The sequence below is a fragment of the Periophthalmus magnuspinnatus genome, chromosome 13 (genome assembly GCF_009829125.3).
Source record: "Periophthalmus magnuspinnatus isolate fPerMag1 chromosome 13, fPerMag1.2.pri, whole genome shotgun sequence".
In the NCBI taxonomy this organism is placed as follows: Eukaryota; Metazoa; Chordata; class Actinopteri; order Gobiiformes; family Gobiidae; genus Periophthalmus; species Periophthalmus magnuspinnatus.
The window spans coordinates 12,913,233-12,932,965 of NC_047138.1; the positions used below are offsets into that span (position 1 = coordinate 12,913,233).

A 19,733-nucleotide genomic window follows, 5' to 3' on the forward strand; every position below is an offset into this window, starting at 1 on the left:
CCTTCAGGGTTCGGTCCAGGCAGCAATACTCTTCACTCCGCTTAATTCCTCCAGGTTTCAAGAGAGATTCAGCGTACAAGTGCCCCCGAGGGTGTTCTCCCACAGGGACATGTGCAGGACACCTCCTCTAAGTCTGCCCCTGCCCCCTGCCTTTCACAATGTGGTCCAGAGTTTGCAGTCTGCACTTGGTCTAAACCCACAAGAGCAAAAGGACAAAATTCGCTGAGCTGTACTTAGGACATGATTGATCTGCTTATCTCATTTCCATTTAGTCATACTGTACCGCCATTGTCCACACATTGTCCTGACTTCACAATGAGTCACAAATTAAACATTAAAGAGAAGGTGCACTGTTTAATGTGTAGAGAAGTACAGAAATATCTTGCGGTTTTATTGTAGCCTGTGTGTAAGAAGGCTTGCCAGAGTGTAACTGATGGGAGCCATTCCTCGCCCTCATATCATCTCAGCTGTTATGATTTCCAGATAAACTTTATACAACTTTTAAACAAGAGTGATGTATTGTTAGGAGTTTGACTATATCTCAGAACAGTTGACATCTAAAAGCACGTGAAGGATATTTTAAGGACCCTAATGTCAACAACGCCTCAGTGTCCTGTTTCAAAGAGCTTTAGTGCAGACAGACAAAAAAGCCTCGTAGTGGATCCACGCTGCTTCCTTGTCAGCGCACTAAAAGCCATATAAGGCAGAGGCGTCGTTTTGGACCTTGAAACCTGTCCCATTCTAGACACAAGGAGCAGTGCAACAGTTAAAAGAAAAGACAGACTGATTGTACTTGAGGAACTACACCGCGAAACTCAAAATCTGCATAGTCCCAAGAGACAAGTTGGCCATGGGGGCGCGTAAAGGGGTGGTGTCTCTCGCTTTGCAATTGATTGACGTGCCTTTAAACTGGTGATGAGCTGCTAGGGCGAGCGCAAAGTTCTCTCTCTCTCTCCCCCCGGCTCAGTATCAGTTACCGGCTCGCGACCAATCCCTGCGCGCGGCCGGAGCAGGAGAGAGGAGACAGTTCAGCGGAGAAGCTCCACACATCGGACCGACCGGACAGAGGAAGCGGGCGAGCGAAGAGAAGAGAAGCACACACACACACCCCGCATCCATCGCTTTCCTTTCCGCGGAAGAAGACAACCAGACTCCCCCCTTCTCCTCCTCTCCTTCCCCCAGCACCTGACTGCAGCTGTTTGGCAAGAGAGCCGGGGAGGCGCAAGGCAGGATGCGCGATGGGACAAGCGTGTGGACATGCGCTCCTGTGCCGTAGCCAACCGCCGTCCTCTGAGATGTAAGTGCATGGAAACACACTTGTGCACGTAGTGGTGGCTGTGTGTGTGCGTGCGCGCTAGTGCTGTTGTTGTTGTTGTTACTTCTTCGCGTTGTAGCGCTCAAACTGTGGGCTGCTGAGCGACGCACATGGCGCCGTGAGAGCTGCCAAATCCCGGACAGTGCAGTAGTAATGTGAGAGAGATCGGCTGGGGGCATGTTCCCGTCCTGACAGCGGAGCCCGTGTGAACTGTACGCGCTGTCAAAGTCGGGGCACAAGCTCTAACCCGCTATAGATCTCAGCACTAATGAATCACTTTGTTTTTAGGCTGTATTTTCCAAACACATCTGATAAGACGCCTTGCTGACCACTAATAGGCTCGTCCCAGGCTGGATACAAAGCGGTGATAGCCCTTCCTAATTGAATTCTGACCATAAAATCCTTATCTTAAATTGATTTTTTTGCTTTGGCCAATAATGCATCATGATAAAAAATAATTATGTGGGTCGCTCTGTATTCCTCAAAGCGGTGCGTAAAGTTGCAATGGGACTGTAATATTTCTTTATTACAAACCATAGGTCACAATTAGGATTTAACTGTTGTTTGTTGACACTCAGACCGTCTATTCTTCTGCAACAAGTGCCATGCTGAGCCTAACACACATTTGCATATGCGGACAATGAAAGCTTTGGTAGACTGCGGCCAAGTATTGATGTAATTGTTTGGCTATAGCTCTGGGCGCTCATTGTATCGCGCTTGCACCATGCTCCGTGACATTTCTCAGCTGCACCTGTCTGGAGCAAAGAGAAATTACAAAGTGACTATGAGAGGAGCCGCAAAATGTCACCCTCGAGGAAATTGTCTGTGTAAATGAGCCCACGCGTCTAAACAGGTTTTGGTTGGCTACACTTTTGTACTAAGGGGGGAGCTTTTAGAGGCATTTGAGATAGGCTGACAAGAAGAATACGTTTATGATAGATAGGCCATAACATTATGACCACCTTCTGATACAATTATGATAGATGGGCCATAATATTATGACCACCTTCTGATGCATTCATGATAAATAGACCGTAACATTATGACTGCCATCTGATGATCACCTCTTAGTTCAACATTCAGAGTAGTATTGATGTATTCCACCACCTCAGACCAGGAACACCACACACAAATGGTTATTTTAGGATACAATTAACCCCTTAACCTGATTTGCTAGAGTAAAGGTATTTTAAGGGTTGCTGAAAATGTGTTGTCCGGCCAGCCAAAATTATTTCCTGGTATGTATTTCATAGAAAACATGGAGGAAGTCAGATGGTGTACCAGGCAAGGTCAGGAGTACCTAGCTGAAGGATTGGGCATGTTTTGGGTTGATCTCACCTGCTGTCTGAGGTTATATAGTTCCCCTATATTTTAATTCTCTCTCTTGTCAGAAATAGCTACAGTTTTTCTTGAGTCTTTCCAGTCAGCAGTTGAAAAATCCCTTTTCCGTCCTCTTACCCACTTTGTGATTACTACCAAGGAGAAAAATAATTAACGGATAATGGCTTTTATTCACTTGAGCGGTTTGCATCGAATGGGTCTAAGCTGCAGCTGGATGCTCCGGTTGCTTTGTCTGCCAGTTTGGAACGGAAAGAACGAAGTTGTGAAGGAAAAATGAATGTGCCAGGTGGACAGCACTGATATCTGGCGTTCACCTGCCCTTACACCAAACTGTACTTATTATAACACAAGGCTACAAAGAACAGTGTTTTCATTCAAGAGTTCTTGTAATGGGTAATTGATGGCGCTATAACCTGTTTCATTATAAAAATATATGAGTAGATTAGTGGTATTTTAAGCTATATGTAAACGATCCTTTGTAAGAAGTTTGAACTGTGATTTTATTTTAATGGTGCCAATATCCAAGTGCTACCAGCCCAAAGGTAGTTTGATCCCAGCTTTGACTAGTCTAGTCAGTGTGTCTTTGGACGAGACACTTCTACTAACCTTGACTATGTATAATAGTCAAAAGTCACATTACTTAAATTTCAAACTCGATTTTGATACTAAGGAACAGAGTCAGTACTTAATACTGATTCTGATTTCACAATGAAAATATAAAAAAAGTATTTATTTAGATAATAGAATGTGATTTTCAGCATTAAATCACAGTACTTTCTTTTATATTACCATGTGGTCTTATATATGTGTAATACCTCAGTGGTCCAGGTACGTTCCATAGTGGTCCATGGGCGTATACTAGTCTATGTGTCTTATACTTGTTCTGATACAGCTCAAAATCATCCTAAAGCTATTCAGGAAATGTTCATTTCTGTCCTGTGAATGTGACTTTTTTAGTATCAATATCTACTCAAATGAGTATTCGCCTAGTTTCAGTACTGGTTTTAGTGTGGATAAATATGAATATTTTTGATATTTGACAACCCTAATAGAAGTGTGCATGAATAAACAGGTGCTGGTCTAAGGGGCCAGTGGCAGCCTTAGTCTATCAGCTATGGCTTTTGACATATCACTACTAAATGTGTGTATTGAATGGATGCTGCAATTTAAAATTACTTTGAGTCGTCAAAAAATTGTGGTATTTATCAAATTATGTTGTAATGGGAATAGATTTTGACATTTATGAACCTTATTGAAAGTGAACAGAATGAAGAAAAAGTGAACACTGCTCAGTATCGAGACAGAAAAACAAAACTCTGCATTAATGCTGCCTCTGCACTCACCTGAGAACCACCGTCAACACAACCTTTAAAAACAACAGAAATGCATTGAAGTCTTTGCCACAGAATGGTCTCACATTCCATGCAGCCAGTGCAGAGTCACTTCATCTTAAAGGCTTTCTTTTAACATGCACAGTCCAGGCTTTGATGGATATATTTTAGTACAAACAGTTGAAATTCCTCGTCTTGTGGTGAGTGTACGAGTGCTGCCCTCTGAGGGTCAGATTGTGCCTTCCCACGACCTGCTGTCCCATCTCAGCTCCTCTGCTCTGTCCCGGCCTGCCCTCTGCCTACTTCTACATTTGTTAACCCCTAAGCCAGTGGTTTGTTTATTTATCATAATTTTTTGTAGTTATCAAAGCTTCTGTGACTATGTGGGTAAAATATAATGTGGACCATGCATGCAACGCTAAGTATGGTTTATCTGTCAGATCAATGGTTGATTCCTAAAAGGTTTTGTCATGAGCTCTCCATAAGCTTTGTCTCACTAAGTAATCACTTACACATGTTGCTAATTATTTACTAAGTAGGCAGTTAAAACACTTATTATAGTATTACAGCTAAACCATACTTGCTTTGATAGTATTTTATGTACATAAAAAGTACTGCAAAGGAAACATTTAATCTATCTGATGTCATTGCACATTTATTCTGCCAATTGTGCCTGTGTACTCCCACCACAAGTTGGGAAAGACTGGTTTATATATAAATAAATATAAATAAAAAAAATCTGTCATAAAAATCAAATATAAATGTTTTTTTTTTTTCTAAATGTATATATAATTTTATTTTAGATGAATTTGGTCATTTGCTGGCATTTCACACAGTTGTATCAACATCATGCATCATCACATTTCATGCCCTTGCCACAGCCTTATGATGATGTGGGTCTACACTTCACTGAACTGACTCCAGTAAGTCAGATCCCCCATGCATTTCCACACACACACAAATACACAAATACACACACATAAACACAACCTCACAGTGAAGTCCCAGCTGAGGAGTGCGAGCAGCAGATGTAACCGGACTCCTCATGTGTGTGTGAATGCTGCTGACATAGCACTGTGTTATCGTCAGTAATGGGCTCATCAATACTAAAATATTCAGAGAAGCACAACCAGCACAGAGAGTGGCAGAAAGATGTTTTTGTGTTAGAACAGGTTTGCTCTGGATATTTGCTGCTGGGTTATATTTAATTAAGGCTTGTCAGCGGTAACATACGGTATACAGATGCAAAGAAAAACTTATAAATGAGTCATGTTCAGGGTCATTTATAGACAAACAATGTGAGACCGCTTTTGTTTGTGTTCATTTAGTTTGTTTCAACTTTTAGCAGGTGTTTTTCATCTATATAATATCACCAATTTTTTTCACTTCAGACTGATTGACTTTTTAAACTCATTGGTTAATTAGAAGAAGAAAAAATAGAGCTAGAAAAAAATAGTTGGGTGACAATCATAGTCTGTATAAAGAAGCGGACTAAGTGTGACGTCACCCACAGCGTTTGGCACCATTCAAATGAAGCTCTTTGAGGCTAGCAGTTATAGGGGCCAAAGAAGGCAGCTGATATGTCTCTTATTAATGGTCATATCTTAAGTTAAGGACACAATAGCAAAATAAAAATTCCAGGATCATGTAGAGCGGGTTAATACGAACATTTTAAGACCAAAATGACGAGCCCGACAGCAGCAGTTACACAGAGAGGGGTGACAGTTATTCAATGTAAAGTGAACTGGAGCCAGATGATGGAACCAGAAGCACGCCCATGATCATTTTGGAGCGCAGTGACTAGCGGGTTAGCTATGTCCATTTATATATACAGTCTATGGTGATAACATCAGGTGAATTGTGTTTTTTTGTTACCAAGTTCAATGTCAAAGAGTTTTTTGTTGTTGTTTGTTTTTAAATAAGCGGTGCTCCCATCGGCTGAGTGGTTTATATGACTCAGTAGTGGAAAATGTTATTTCTAGTATTGACCACAAACTTTGCTTTCATGTTGTAACTATAACCGTATTATAACAATGGTGCTGCGTAAAAGATGGATGTTCATATTATTCAGTGTTGCCCAAGAAATAGACCTAGTGGGACTCCAGCAAGCGCATAGCAGGGGGTAGTTTGAATAATTCAGATTAGAAAGCTATTTGAAGCTTAATTTCTTTCTTTGTTGTAAATTTCATAACTCAAAAAAAGCATATTTTGTAGAATAATTTGAATATAAAAAGATATATCTGTTTCCTTCTGTGTAGAAAAAATCACCACATTTGAGTGTTTTGGGGTCACTTGAAACAAAACAAAAAATGTTTTATGCAACAAGCTCTTGGCCACTGTCAGTTTTGTTCAGTTTTGTTTAACTTTACGTGTTACTCTCCGTACCTACAGGACCGAACTGAGGTACACCTTTCCCTTGTCTTTTCCTCCATACCTATGTCTACAAGGGGCACTCACTTGCGTCCTGGGCTCTGAGTCATCCACACGAGGCATGAATAATTTGGTCCAAAAACATCTCCTAAAAGTAGTCAGGGGTCAGGCAGCGAGGCAAGGATCAGCTGTTTTTAGCTTTGTCCTGGGGCTACTGTTTAATAGTGTTATACAAATGACAATCTCAAGTGCAAGATCCTAATCAAGTGCTTGGGATCATGTTGAGTGGGGGGTTAAGTAGTGGCCCTCAGAGGCTCGTGCTCTGATTTGCACTTGGAAAAGGTGATGATTGTTTTAAGTATGTTTTGCAAGGCTATGAAATATTAATTTAGCATACTGCATTGTGTGAATTCTGTGAAATAGGCCTTGGAAATTAAAGGTCCATGGTATGGCATTGAAGTAACAATATATTTTGGGGCTCAATATTTATCGTGGGTAGGTTTTCTTTGCAAAATTGAGGCGTTTTTTGTTGTTTATCTTGTAATACGATAAGATTTGAGCTGTAGAAGGCTGAATAAGTCACTTCTACGGCTAATAATTTCTTCTTTTGGCCATTTATCACAGTAAATCTCCATAGAAATATATGGTGCTTCAAATTTGTTATCATGACAGGCATTCTCAAAATACCTTTGGTTCTTGGAGTCGTCTTTCCACAGATCTGACCTCTTACTTGACCTCCTGCAACTGCCTCCTTTTCGCCACGGAGATGGATAAGTTAAATGCTGTGGATACCGTGGAACATTCCAGGCATAGCAATTAAGCAGAAGACAGTCCCACCACTAGAAAAGTTACACAGTACAACTTTAACTAATCGAAGCAAGATTGAACTCTGAGAGATAAACCATGATGCACCAATGTTTATTATTATGAATTTGTGGATTTTTAGTGTTTGAGGTGTGTACATTCAGCCTTCATAACAGCCTTCAGAGTCTTGACAGCATGAATGTGGCACAGTGGAGCAATGGCATTATGTTTATTTAATGAAATCTGCTCAAAATATCTCCACCAAGTTTAAGTACAGTTCCAGCCCTGGAGAGGCTGATAAACACACACATATATTTAGTTTGTGGATGTACCAGTGATTCCTGTCAGTTTCTCAATGACTACCTAAGCTACAGTATTGAATGCACTCGTTTAGCAGCAGTAACAAGCCATTCACCCCAACGGTACTACTCATTATGCTAATTAAAAGTACACAAGCTGAACACTGAAATTAGTTGTGCTTGCTCTTCACTGCTTTTAGCTCCAGTTTTTATTGATGGCAAGTGCCCCCTTATGGGAGAATTATTTTAACAGTAAAAAAAAAAAGCCTAAATGAAACAATCAGTTAATCCTTGAGCTATATGATCATGACAACAAAGGATGGATAAAATGCAATTCAGGAACATTATATTTGACCAGGGGCGGCGGTATGGTAAATAGTAAATGGTTTTATATAGTGTTTTGCCAACTTCAAGGCATTCAAAGCACTTTACATCAAGGAACACTGGGGGTGAGGTAGGTTAAGTGTCTTGCCCAAGGACACAATGGCAGCATTCTGGACCTGTGCGTCAGTAGATCTAACTGCTGAACCAATGATGTCTGTGTCGAGAGCAGGATTTGAACCCCCAACCTTTGGATCACTGGACAAACACTCTACCAACTGAGCTGCTTTTAAAATGACAATGACAAACAATAGATTTTTCTGTATTAAGGTTCATAAAGCACTACACAGTAACTAAAGTAAATTTGTTGGGTGGGTGTGCACTCCTTCAATAAAGGCTTTAAACAGCATGTATTGTAAGAACCCTCATGGAAGACCTTAGCCCCTCTTAGCCCCTCTTAGGAAAAAAAAAAGCCTGGAGTCGCCCCTGTGTTTGTTTGTACAATGGAGCAAAAGCTGCGAAGATAAATACATATAGAATAGATGTAAGGATTTTGCGTGTTATTGCTGGGTTTCAGATGACATCACAACATTTTGTAGGCCAATAATATTTATACAGATGGGGGAAGATAAAATGGATATTGTTCGAATGCAGAATTGTGTTATTAGGTCTAATCACTGATAGAAATGATCAGGTTAAACACTGGTGAATTTACCTTTTGCCTAGTTCATGGCAAAGTGCAACAGTCAACCATTTTAGACTGTACCGTATACAAATGCAAATAATAGCTTATAAATGAGTCATGTTCAGGGCCATTTATAGACAGAATGTGAGACCAATTTTGTTTGTGTTCATTTAGGTCATTTCATCTACATAATTTCACCTCATCCTGACTGACTTTTTAAACTCGTTGGTTAATTAGAAGGAAGAAAACGGTGTCTGAAAAAAATAGAGCAATAAAAAAAAGATGGGTGACATCCACAGACTGTATAAAGAAGTGGACTAAGTGAGTGTGATAGCGTTCATGAAGCCAAATGAAGCTCATCGAGCAGTTATAGGGGCCAATTTGGAGCCGACTTCTATATTTGGAATTCCGAGCGCGAGTATTTTAGTAACCAAAGAGCCAATCTGAAAACCACCACCAAAGTGTAGTAGACTATATTCTTAATACTGGCTATAGGGAAAATAGGAGATAAAAGTTCTGGGTTCCCTTTGTGTATGAATTGTGCTATACAAATAAACTTGCCTTGCGTTTCCTTAAGTTTTGTGGATTAAAGTAAATTCCAGCTTGACCTTTATCATATATCATATTTAAGCTAACAATGATGTATATTCTGCAGTCTAGTCTTTCTGCATTTTCTCTTTTGGCAGCATTAATGAAAGAGACAAAGTGTCGTAATCTATTTCGTGTGCCTCCTGTAAACACTTATTATGACAGAATCTCCTCCATCAGGTTGGTGCGTGCCGCGGTTGTTTAGCTGTGATGTTTGAACAGAAATAGCAGAGGAGCTTGTGCAGCTGGTCACTTGTGATGACTGAGTCTCGCTCTTCTGGGGCCACTTATTTTAAGATGAAGGATCAAATTACATTCAGTTTCTCGTTGCACTCATTTGACAACTTGTGGTAATTGTACGTTGGGGTCGGGTAAGGTAGAAAAACACGCTGAAGTCAATATGATGCGTTTGAATGTGCCTGTTCCTTTTGTAATACAGAGCTCAGTGGGAAGTCTCTGAGGTGCTCTATTTGAGCCATTAGACTGGTGTAGACTAGCGGGATCTCATGGGAGGGGGTTTGGGGTGGGAGGAGCAGCTGTGTTTAAGGTACTGAGCACTGGTTTAATTAGAAAAGAGTATCAAGTATCTTCATTGACTTTAACCTATCTCTAGATCTTTAGCTGCAAGAATACTGCATGTGTGAAGTATTGTACTGTCATATATAGTATTATGTTTAACACAATAACTGAAGGCCTTAAAGTCCTACTTGTTTAATAGCACTCATCTACGGACATGACAGTCTATACTACATATTTTTTTTTATCAGTGACCATTTATTCACATAATCATTTTTGGCAAAGACAAATCAAAATGCAAAGCACTGGAGATGAAAATGTTTCATCAACAGCATAATAGTCCCAACTAAATCAAATCAGATGACTTCATCTGGGCCATAACTGGTTTACTTCAGTAATTAATATTGAGTCATTTTCTCGGATGCTCTTTTATACAAACCTATCAGAAGATAGATGGATCTGATCCAAGCACCGATAGCTTTACTGTCCACAAATGCACAAAGCGCTTCCGTTTCTTTTTCTTAAACAGAAGAGGCTTGTGTGCGTCCAACTGGATTATGATATTTGTTTGGGTTTGTTTGGGCCCTTCGCTTTGTCTTCTTCCCAAACCACAAAGCTGCTCTGTGATTGGTCCATTCGCTCCGATCCTCCAGTGAATTTGAGCTCAAACGCCAATGTGAACACTGTACAAGATGGATTCTCAGAAGTTTGTAAACTCACATATATCACAAGAATTAATCTTGCTGTGCGAGATAACATTTATGCTGCAGAAAACATTTTATTAGACCAAAAGTACTGTATTTACAATGGTGAGAATGATACAGAATATATATGTGTACATAGCTTAGGTTTGATGCCCTGCTGTCAGTTGCCGCCTGAACACACCATGCCTTTCCCTTTGAAGGTAATTTCAGAGGGAGCCATGAACACCATATCTCCTGTGTTTGTGCATGTTTATTTGGTTGTTTACTCAGACTAGAATATATGTTTGTTTTGGACAGGTGGAAAATTGTTGAGGTCACTGACTTATAGGTACATATTGAGAATGGAGAGTGGGTATTGGGCACTGTCACATGCAATGTATTCATGAGTATGAAAATGACCCAGTGCCAAGTTCCTTATGCATGTGTGGCCCTTACAGATGTAGTAGTAAGAGAGAACCTCCAGAGGCTGAGTGTAAGAACTAAAAGTGACTATTTAAAAGAGCAGCTGAGAAGAGGGGGTTTAACGACACCCGGCGACTGAGCTCAATTATTTATGAATCTCAAATTCACAGACACAAAAAAGCCTTTCATGACGCTCTCCCAGGAACACACAAGCTGCTGCTGAGAGGAGAGTGCAAATCTCTCAATTCTCAATTCCTAGAAAATGATAATACATATTTTCCATTACACCCACAAGGCAATATTATGACTGGCTATTGTTGGTTGTAAAATGGTCTTTTCACCATAGAAACAGCAGTACCTTGGCATGGCTTTAATCTCATGGTCATGACCTATCTCCAGTTTAACACGGCTCATTCATTGGACTGTCAAAAGGGCACACAGGAGCACCTCACTAGAGTTGCAGTTTTGTTGGACCTATAAATCAGGCCATCCCAACTGGCCCGGCATACATTAAAAGCTACATTATGTAACTTTTCTGGGGGAGAGTCCACCACCTGCTTGTCTCCATGGAAATGTTTTTGTTTTACTAGAAATGTTCCATAGTATAACATTAAATGCATCTATGACCTTGGAGACAAACAGATCTGATCTGTAAAGAGGTGACCTTGCTCAAAGTGGTAATGAACATGTTTTTTACGGTATGTCTGAGCAGTAAAACAGTTATAATTGAATAAATGTGAAATAAATGCATTTATGGCCATACTGTGGAACATGCATGTTTTTAATTAAACTTACAGAATAAAATAACAAAATATTCACTTGAAGCATAGGTATTCTTCAGTCAGTAATTGGTGGAATATTGTGAGAATAGAGAATATGTATTATTCATTTATTGTTAATGGTTATGATATTGATTTACTGCAGTGAGCTTAGAAATATATAATGATATAATAATGATAATGTAAGGCTCTGGCTCAGTTAGATTTTTAGTGTATGTTTTTAGTATTCTTAGACAATAGTTCCTTACTTGTATTAAAATGTGCACAACCAAACCAAGGTTTGTGCAAGTGTTTTGCCCAAGGGCATAACAACAACATCATTGAACCTCCAATCTTCTTGTTACAAGATGATCATTCTACCTCTGTGCCGCTATTGCCCCTAAGATTAAATGAACAATCTCAACCAGTTGTATCTACCCCCCAGTTTGATGACAAAGGCTGGCTCTACACATATAATAGCCTCCATAGTGTGCAGTGTATTGTTGTGCTATAGGTTTGTGTAGCAGTAGAGTCGAGTTCCGGTGCTCTGGTCCTTTTGCCGCAGGGCCTTTTCCCATCGATCAGCTGCATTGATTAGGCTCACACAGAGATAAAGCCAACGACAAGCTGTGGATGTCGCATTTGGGGCACTACAAACCTCACTGACGATTGTGTGCCCAGAATGGTGGCACTTGTTCAACACTGCAAGCTGCATAAACAAAGTAATAGATATAGTGATCCAGGACAATTGAGTAAGAATAAAGTTACCAGAATCCACTGGGACTGTAAAGTATTTAAAGGTCATATATAGATGCCACCCTAACCTTATGCATTTTCTTCTCTATGTCTTGCACTTTAATAATTTGTAGCTTGCACTATGTATTGAAAATTTTTGCACACTTGTACATTGTCTTTTGTATTGCACTTTTTATATGTGAATTGTTTTTTAATGTTTGTGACACCAAGGACTACGGATGGAAATTAGCATTTTGCTAAATCTGGTGCAGCCATCTATTTAATGTATCTGCACATTGTCCTTCAAATAAATAAATAAATAAATAAATAAATGCCTCCCATATTGCCTCTAGATAATTTGCCTCATGCTCAATCACTTTTCCAGGGCTACTCTCTTCCCCAACTTACATAAACTCTATAGCTAAACGTATAATTGCTTTTACAGGCAATAATTATTCTCTTGAAAAAATCTGTCCATGTTATTGGTAATTACGGTGGCCCGGAAGGCTCAGCAGAATTGCAAGAGTCACAACACATTGTCCACATTGAACAGCTGTGGAAGTGGATGCATTGGTTCTGGGGGCTGCCACTTGATTAAATATGGAAACGCACACTTTTCGAAATTGAACTATTGTTTTTTGTCCTGCAGAATAATGGTTCTATAAAATAGCTCATTCAGCCTCTACAATAATCCCCTCCAGAAAGTGTTTGAGAATGACTTTGAGATTTGTGAGCCCCCATGGCTACAAAACCATTCAATTATTTTAAATACATTTTTCAATGGTTGCACTCTAAAATTCTTTCTCCTGCTTGTGCCTTTGGGGATTTACTTCACTTAAAGGAACCATAGAATTTTGATTTCATAAAGACCTGTCTGTGTTCCTAGATAAAAGGTAGACATGTTCAGTATAGCTCTTACTGGTAACAATTGTAACAAATGTCTGTGTAATCCCTCAGCGGTCCAGGCCGAATCTATTACAAAATAAAATGTAATTCTGTCAACTGAGCAGTTTTTGGAATGAATACACTATGTTTCACCAGCAATTCTTCCTCAGTTCTGACAGGATACTAATAATTCACTGCCTTATATCTATCTGAAAGGAGGAGCTAATGTCATCACCATTGTAATGTCATTTTTTTCTTAAATACAAAACATTGGACATGATGGCCAAGTTGTTACATTTTTTTTTAAAGCTGTATGTTCCCAGGCTACATATGGTTACTTTAAATTTTTAATTTTCAATCGATCCAGTTTACCCTATGCAATTATGAAAGTATTTATTATAACAAGATAGCAAGTTCACTGGATCCAGCCATAAGAGTGCAGAAAATAAAAGATTTGGGAAACTACAACAAGCAAGTGACATGTTTTTGGACATATAATGCAGCTGAAACATTACTTTTTGCGTAGTGCATACTGAACGTGGCAAAAAGTAACTCAACTCCTCTGAGGCTGCAGGGTTACTGCTTTAAAAAGACAAAACATGTCTTAGTACTTTTCATATTTGTTTCATGTTTTTTTTTTTTTTTTTACAACAATTGGCTCTTTAGATTCACAGGGCCCCTGGATAAGAAACTCCATATTGCTTGATTTATAAGGTGCACTTAGCATTGGACCCATTGCTCTATGCAGCCCTATGCCTTTTTCATGTCATGTTGGAGTTCTTCCTGCATGAATCACTGTGCAGATTGTGCGTGTGCGTGTGTATTCAAATGCGAGCAGACTTGTGAGTGCATTTTTCTGTAGTAGATTCTGTTTTTCTGGAGGAAATGAATGTGCAACAAACAAACAGCTGAGCGGCTCATGTCAACATTCAGTCCCTGGAGTTGTTACAGTAAACGTAACACTGCAAAATAAGCAATCCTGCCTTTTACATAATGAGATCCACAGCTCGCAGGCTTCAGAAGGTGCAGTGGTTAATCTTGGTTATATTATTTTTCCCTTATTCCCCTTAGGCTGAGCTCATCTTCACCTGTGACTTCATACAGAAGCATGTTATCGTTATTTAAATGGAAACACGGCAGGGGGCTCTTGTGCGCATAAAGCCTGGACTGTCAATCAACATGGTGTAGTTCTGTTAAAGTATTGCAAAATATTACATTGTGCGATGTTTTATAGGATATTCTGATCTTGGCATTTGCTGTTAGCGGTATACCATTACACAAACACAAAAAGTAAGTCATGGTTAGGGGTGGAACAAGACAGAATTTTCAGGAGAGGAGACATGAGAAAGGGTCATATATATATATATATATATATATATATTTAGTTTTCTTTACACAGTATATGGATACAGTCCACAAGAGCAAGACAAGATGACATTTTGAACTTTGTATTTTTTTCTATATTGTGTTTTGAATGGGTTTTATGTGTTAATAGAGTTAGAGTTGTCATTTTAGACATATGCTTTTAATAACCTAAATGTATTAAACAACATCTGTGTAATCCCTCAGTCGTTCAGGTCTGATCCATAGCAAAACACAAAGTTTAATCTGTCAACTGGACAAATGTAGGAGTGAAGACATTTCGCTGCTCATCCAAGCCACTTCTTAAGTTCTCAACCTTTATGCTTTAAACTCCAGTTCTGCAGTATAAAGCTCCATATGCAACACTGCTCATTATTACTGTTTACCCAATATACAGTATGTCTATAACAGTTTATGTCAGTCTTTTTTCTACCAACTGTAAAACTGATTATTTGCGTCAATATTTTCACAGCTATATTTTAGGCCACCCATCCATTCCTTGTTTTAAAGGGGACAAAGTCATTTTTTATGAGCTTTTAGCCTTGTTATACTGCTGTTCCCTCATACTATACGTATGTTGTATTTTGATTGAATGAGTATGTTTGAATAATCCTGTATTGCATAGCTTTTGAAATTTGAATGCTCGGAAATTTTCTCTGTACTTGCCCACTTGTATGCAAAAAATGTAGCCATGCATGTTAGCTGTAAGGATCAATAATGCCCCCCACATATTTTTGGATCAATATTGTCGTTTACAATGAACAAAACATAAATTAATCATCTATATGTGCTATAATTAAATATGAAGCACTAGAGTAAACAAAATAGTGGTTCATATTAATATTGGAAACTGAGCCATTATTGTGTTCTTTAGCCCTGTTAATATAGACTTTGCATGAATGAGCATTTATCCCTTAACTAGATGCACAGTTTGTCCATTATGAGCCAGAGCTGCATTTGATTATTTAGTCTAGTGCTGTTTGATAGCTTTTCATTTACCTCCCTTGAACTGCTACTGCCACATTCATTTTCTGCCTAATCCAATTCAGTTTCCATTATTAGATACGAACATTTAACAGCAATAACCAATAGAAATACATAATAATGTGCTGACTTGATGACTTGAGCTGGGGGTATAAATAGCATTTCAAGTACACAGTTAAATCAGTGGAATGAGCGACGGTCTGCTGCAGATACACAGCCCAAATTTAAAACCCATCAATGCTTATTGGATTTACAAATTGTCAAAACTTCATGAAATTGGAATAATGTTTTGTAAGATGGTGCAGATATAGTAATAGAAAGTCAGTGGAATATTCTGAAGGAAACAATTAGCGCATTTGAAGAGGTCAGAACTCGCATTTACACATGAAACAACTGCTAAATACATATTACTCAAAGATAATAGTTATACTAGACATGCACTGCCCCGTCCTTGTGGTTGGTTTGTGTGGGGACACTTGCTGCCGTTAGCCATGTGTGTGCATGTGTGTGCCATGTCCTACAGCTCATAGTGAGAGATCTAAAAGTGTGTGAGCTCTGAAGCACATGATATGGCAGTGGGGTATTCATCTGCATTCAGATGCTGTATTCTGTGATTGGCAGAGCAGAGCTATGATTACATGCTGGAGAGTGTTCAGTGTGTATAAAGTCTTAATGATAAGGTAGACGGTGCAAAACGCACAAAAGCGGCTGATATTCATAAAGCATTTGGTGTAAGTCCATCATTATAGTAGATTCATCTCTTTTGTAGAACCAGTCCAAGACATTTGTATTTGTCCTTGTTTTTAATGTCAAAGTAGGACTCTGGCTTTACAAGTACATCAAGTCAAATTGAGTTGCTGCAGAATGACAGCCACTGTTTTTTCCCAGTTTTTCCCATGGCAGCTGTGGTAAAGCAAAGCCCAAAAGCCAAACTTGCATAGCCAAGTTCTCTAGCTTTTCCAGTATGAGTGACACAGTATATTTGTATAGTTTGATTATATTGAACAAATTGAACAAAGATAGGGCCATGCTACAGGGCAGGGCCCAAGCGGGCTGAGATGGTGGGGGAGCTATGATTGACAGTTGTCAGTAATGAGCAGTAACAAATGCATAAGAGCATGGAAGACTACTACATACAGTATGTGGGGACCATCAGGACCTTGAGTCAAGAGGTTCAGAACATAAGTAATGGATGTACAAGTGGCCACAGCTCAGCATTAAGCTCTCTGCATATTTTAATAGATTCTTTTTTCAGACCAAGGTTTAGTTTGTTTTCATACCTGATAGTTGTAGTGACATGTCAGCTCATTTAAACAGGTTCTGAGGCAATCTAAATAGGAAACATGCCCACGGGACTTTAAACCGGGATGGGAGGGCCTTTTTTACTCTAACACACCTGGGATACTGTCCTTAAGCAGTCGGACTGTAGATGGCGCTGTTGTTCTGCCTCCACTGGTGCCAAAACCTGTTAAAATCGGGTGATTGGCCACGTCACAGCAATATCACATGACCACTCCGAGGAAGAGCGCCAGTGAGCAGTTGAAACTGTCAGGTATGAAAACAAACTAAACCTTGGTCGGGAAAACAAATCTATTAAAATAAATGAACGGAAGACCAAATGAACCTCATTAGATGAAGCTCTCTGTGTGTTTTTCTCCATGTTAGTTCTCTCTGGTCCAGAGGGATCCGTGGGGTGAAATGCCTAACAATTATCCTCATAATGAATAGTTGTGTGTTCAATTTTGCCATTTTAAAATCATTTGCAATGTTAAAATGGAGTCACTCTACTGTTTTATCTGAGAGCATTTGTGTCTGAGTTATTATATACTTCTATTGTTACCAGGAAATTACTCTTGTCGCGTTGTCATTGTGTCTTTCCTTATTTCCTTTATCTCATCAGTGACCTCTACAGCCACCTTTCACACCAGTCCCATCATGCCTTAGGTCTACACACACATGCACATACCCCATACACACATACACACACACATATACAAAGGCACACACGTCATAACTGCCCTGAGGCTGCCTTCCTCCTCAGCCTATCTCTCCCTCTTATTTGGCCTCCTGTGTTCCTTTGCTTTTCAAAAATTCCTCTCTTTCATGTCAACTCGAACACATAATGAACAATTCTCACTGCCAGGAAGGGGGCTGTTGGGCTTGGATGTACCTTGTTGTGTACATGCGTGCTACAAATCTATATAATAATAATACGTGCATGAAGGAAAACATGAAAGCAGACTAGGTCATTGCATTTCTCCACCAATAGTCAAAGTGAATTGCTATGTGCGTTTTCCCTGCCACATTAGCGCATCACGTGAACATCGCGGTAATGTTTTGAAGTGATTTAACTTCAAAGAGGCTTGTTGTAGTACGGATTGCTAACTTGTGTATTCCCATATGATGAAGCAGACTTTTCAAGCCTTTGATAAATCCAGTACACATATGGAGACTAAAACCTTATGGTGGAGTGGCCTCATCTCTACAGTCTATGACCACTTGCTTTCATCATCTGTTTTTTCTACCTCTCTCAGCCCATATTTAGCTTTCTATTGTAACCTTATCTCCTCTCTCCCATTTTTTTTCTCTCTCTCTCTTACCTCTCACACTCTTTTTCTCTCTCTGTCTCTCTCTCTTTCTGTCTCTCTCTCTCACTGTCTTTCCTTATCGCTCCCTCTCTCTGTCTGTCTCTCTCTCTTTTTCTTTCTCTCTCACTCTCTTTTTCTCACTCTTTCACCTCCCTCTCTCATGCGCTCATTCTCTGTCTCTCTGTCTACCTCTCTCACTCTATGAGATCTCTCTCTCACACACTCTCTTTCTCTCTGTCTTTCCTTCTCTTTCTCTTTCTCCCTATCTCTCCCTCTCTCACACCTCTCTCTCTCATACTCTCTTCCTCTGTTTCTCTCTCATTCTCTCTCTCTCTTGCTCTTTCTCCCCCTCTCTTTCTGTCACTCTTTCTTTCTCTCTCTCACTCTTTCTTTCTCTCTCTTTCTCTTTCTTTCTCTCTCACTCTCTCCTTCCCTCTCTCGCATACTCTTTCTCTGTCTCGCTGTCTATCTCTTTCTCTGTCTCACTGTCTATCTCTTTCTCTCTCTCTCGCTCTCTTCCTCTCTCTCTCCCTCCCTCTTTCTTTCTTTCTCTCTCACTCTCATTTTCTCCCTCTCTCTCCCTCTCACACTCTCTTTCTCTGTCTATCTCTTTCTCTCTCACTCAGATCTCTTTCTCGCACACTCTCTTTCTCTGTCTCTCTCTCCCTTTCTCCCTCTCTCACGTCTCTCACATCTCTCTCTCTCTCATACTCTCTTCCTCTGTCTCTCTCTTTCTCTCTCATTCCCTCTCTTTCTCCCACTCTCTCACTCCCTCCCTCCCTTCCTCTCTCCCTCTTTCTTTCTTGGTCAGTTTGTTTATTCCCTTCAGCCCTGGTCTTTTGCCTTTTTGATAAGGACAGTGTCTGTTGCCAGTGGCTGGTGACTCTCGAGCGTAGTTGTCCTAATGCAGATGTCTAGGAAGCTCGGCACAACAAGCATAAAATAACATCTCATTTACTTATAGTTGGTAGTTCTAGTTAGTATTGTCAGAGGGAATGCTGTTTTTAATGGCCTAATAGCATATTATTAAAGCTTCACTATTTAACTTTTAGTAAAACAGTAATTGAATAAATGCAATATATAAGTTGAACGACATACATTCCAGGCAAAACAACAGCATATCCATGGAGACAAGCAGCTGGCGTACCCTCCACTACAAAAATTGGAACAGAATGTTTTGAGCTTTGGAGATGTAGACAGACTAATAATGCGGGGACACAACTCCGAGTAAGTTTTTGAGCAGGTAACAACATTCTAAGATGGCTTAAAGTTTGCAAAGAGTCAATTTTGTGTAATATAGGACCTTTAAGTAAAAGATCAAATGGTCTCTCCACCGATCTGTCTGTGTAACTTTTCCTCTTGACGTCACCGTGAACATAGACAAGTCTGAACTCCTACTATGAAACATTCAAAGCAGCAACATCTTTGTGGAAACAAGTACAGCTAAGTTAAAATGGCCCTTGTGTTGCTCTTATATAGGGAAAGCATCTTTTTTAAAATGCATGCCATGTTTTTGATTCTTCAGTTCATTCCCAGTACTGATTAGTCCTGATTGGGGAGTGTGTCTGAAATCTAAAGAATATAGCTCCTTTTAGCTTCAGGGGAGACAACAAACTGTTATTTTGGGACTTAACGCTTTTGGCAGGGCTCATTACGGAAACAGCTGGACAAGTTTTGAAAGCTACCCACAGTACATCAGTAATACAGTATATATTTTGCATTCTCATAAGTATGCACATGTTAAT

General features: G+C 39.6%; 1 protein-coding gene across 1 annotated transcript in view; it reads left to right on the forward strand.

Annotated features, from left to right (window-relative positions):
• The first annotated feature begins 1,191 nt into the window (after positions 1-1,191).
• The window catches only part of LOC117380037 (cGMP-dependent 3',5'-cyclic phosphodiesterase), a 170,093-nt gene continuing 151,551 nt past the window's right edge, over positions 1,192-19,733 (forward strand). Inside the window, exon 1 of the mRNA XM_033976757.2 lies at positions 1,192-1,297. Coding sequence (XP_033832648.1) covers positions 1,239-1,297 — 59 coding nt within the window. The 5' untranslated portion in view covers positions 1,192-1,238. The remainder of the gene's footprint in view (positions 1,298-19,733) is intronic.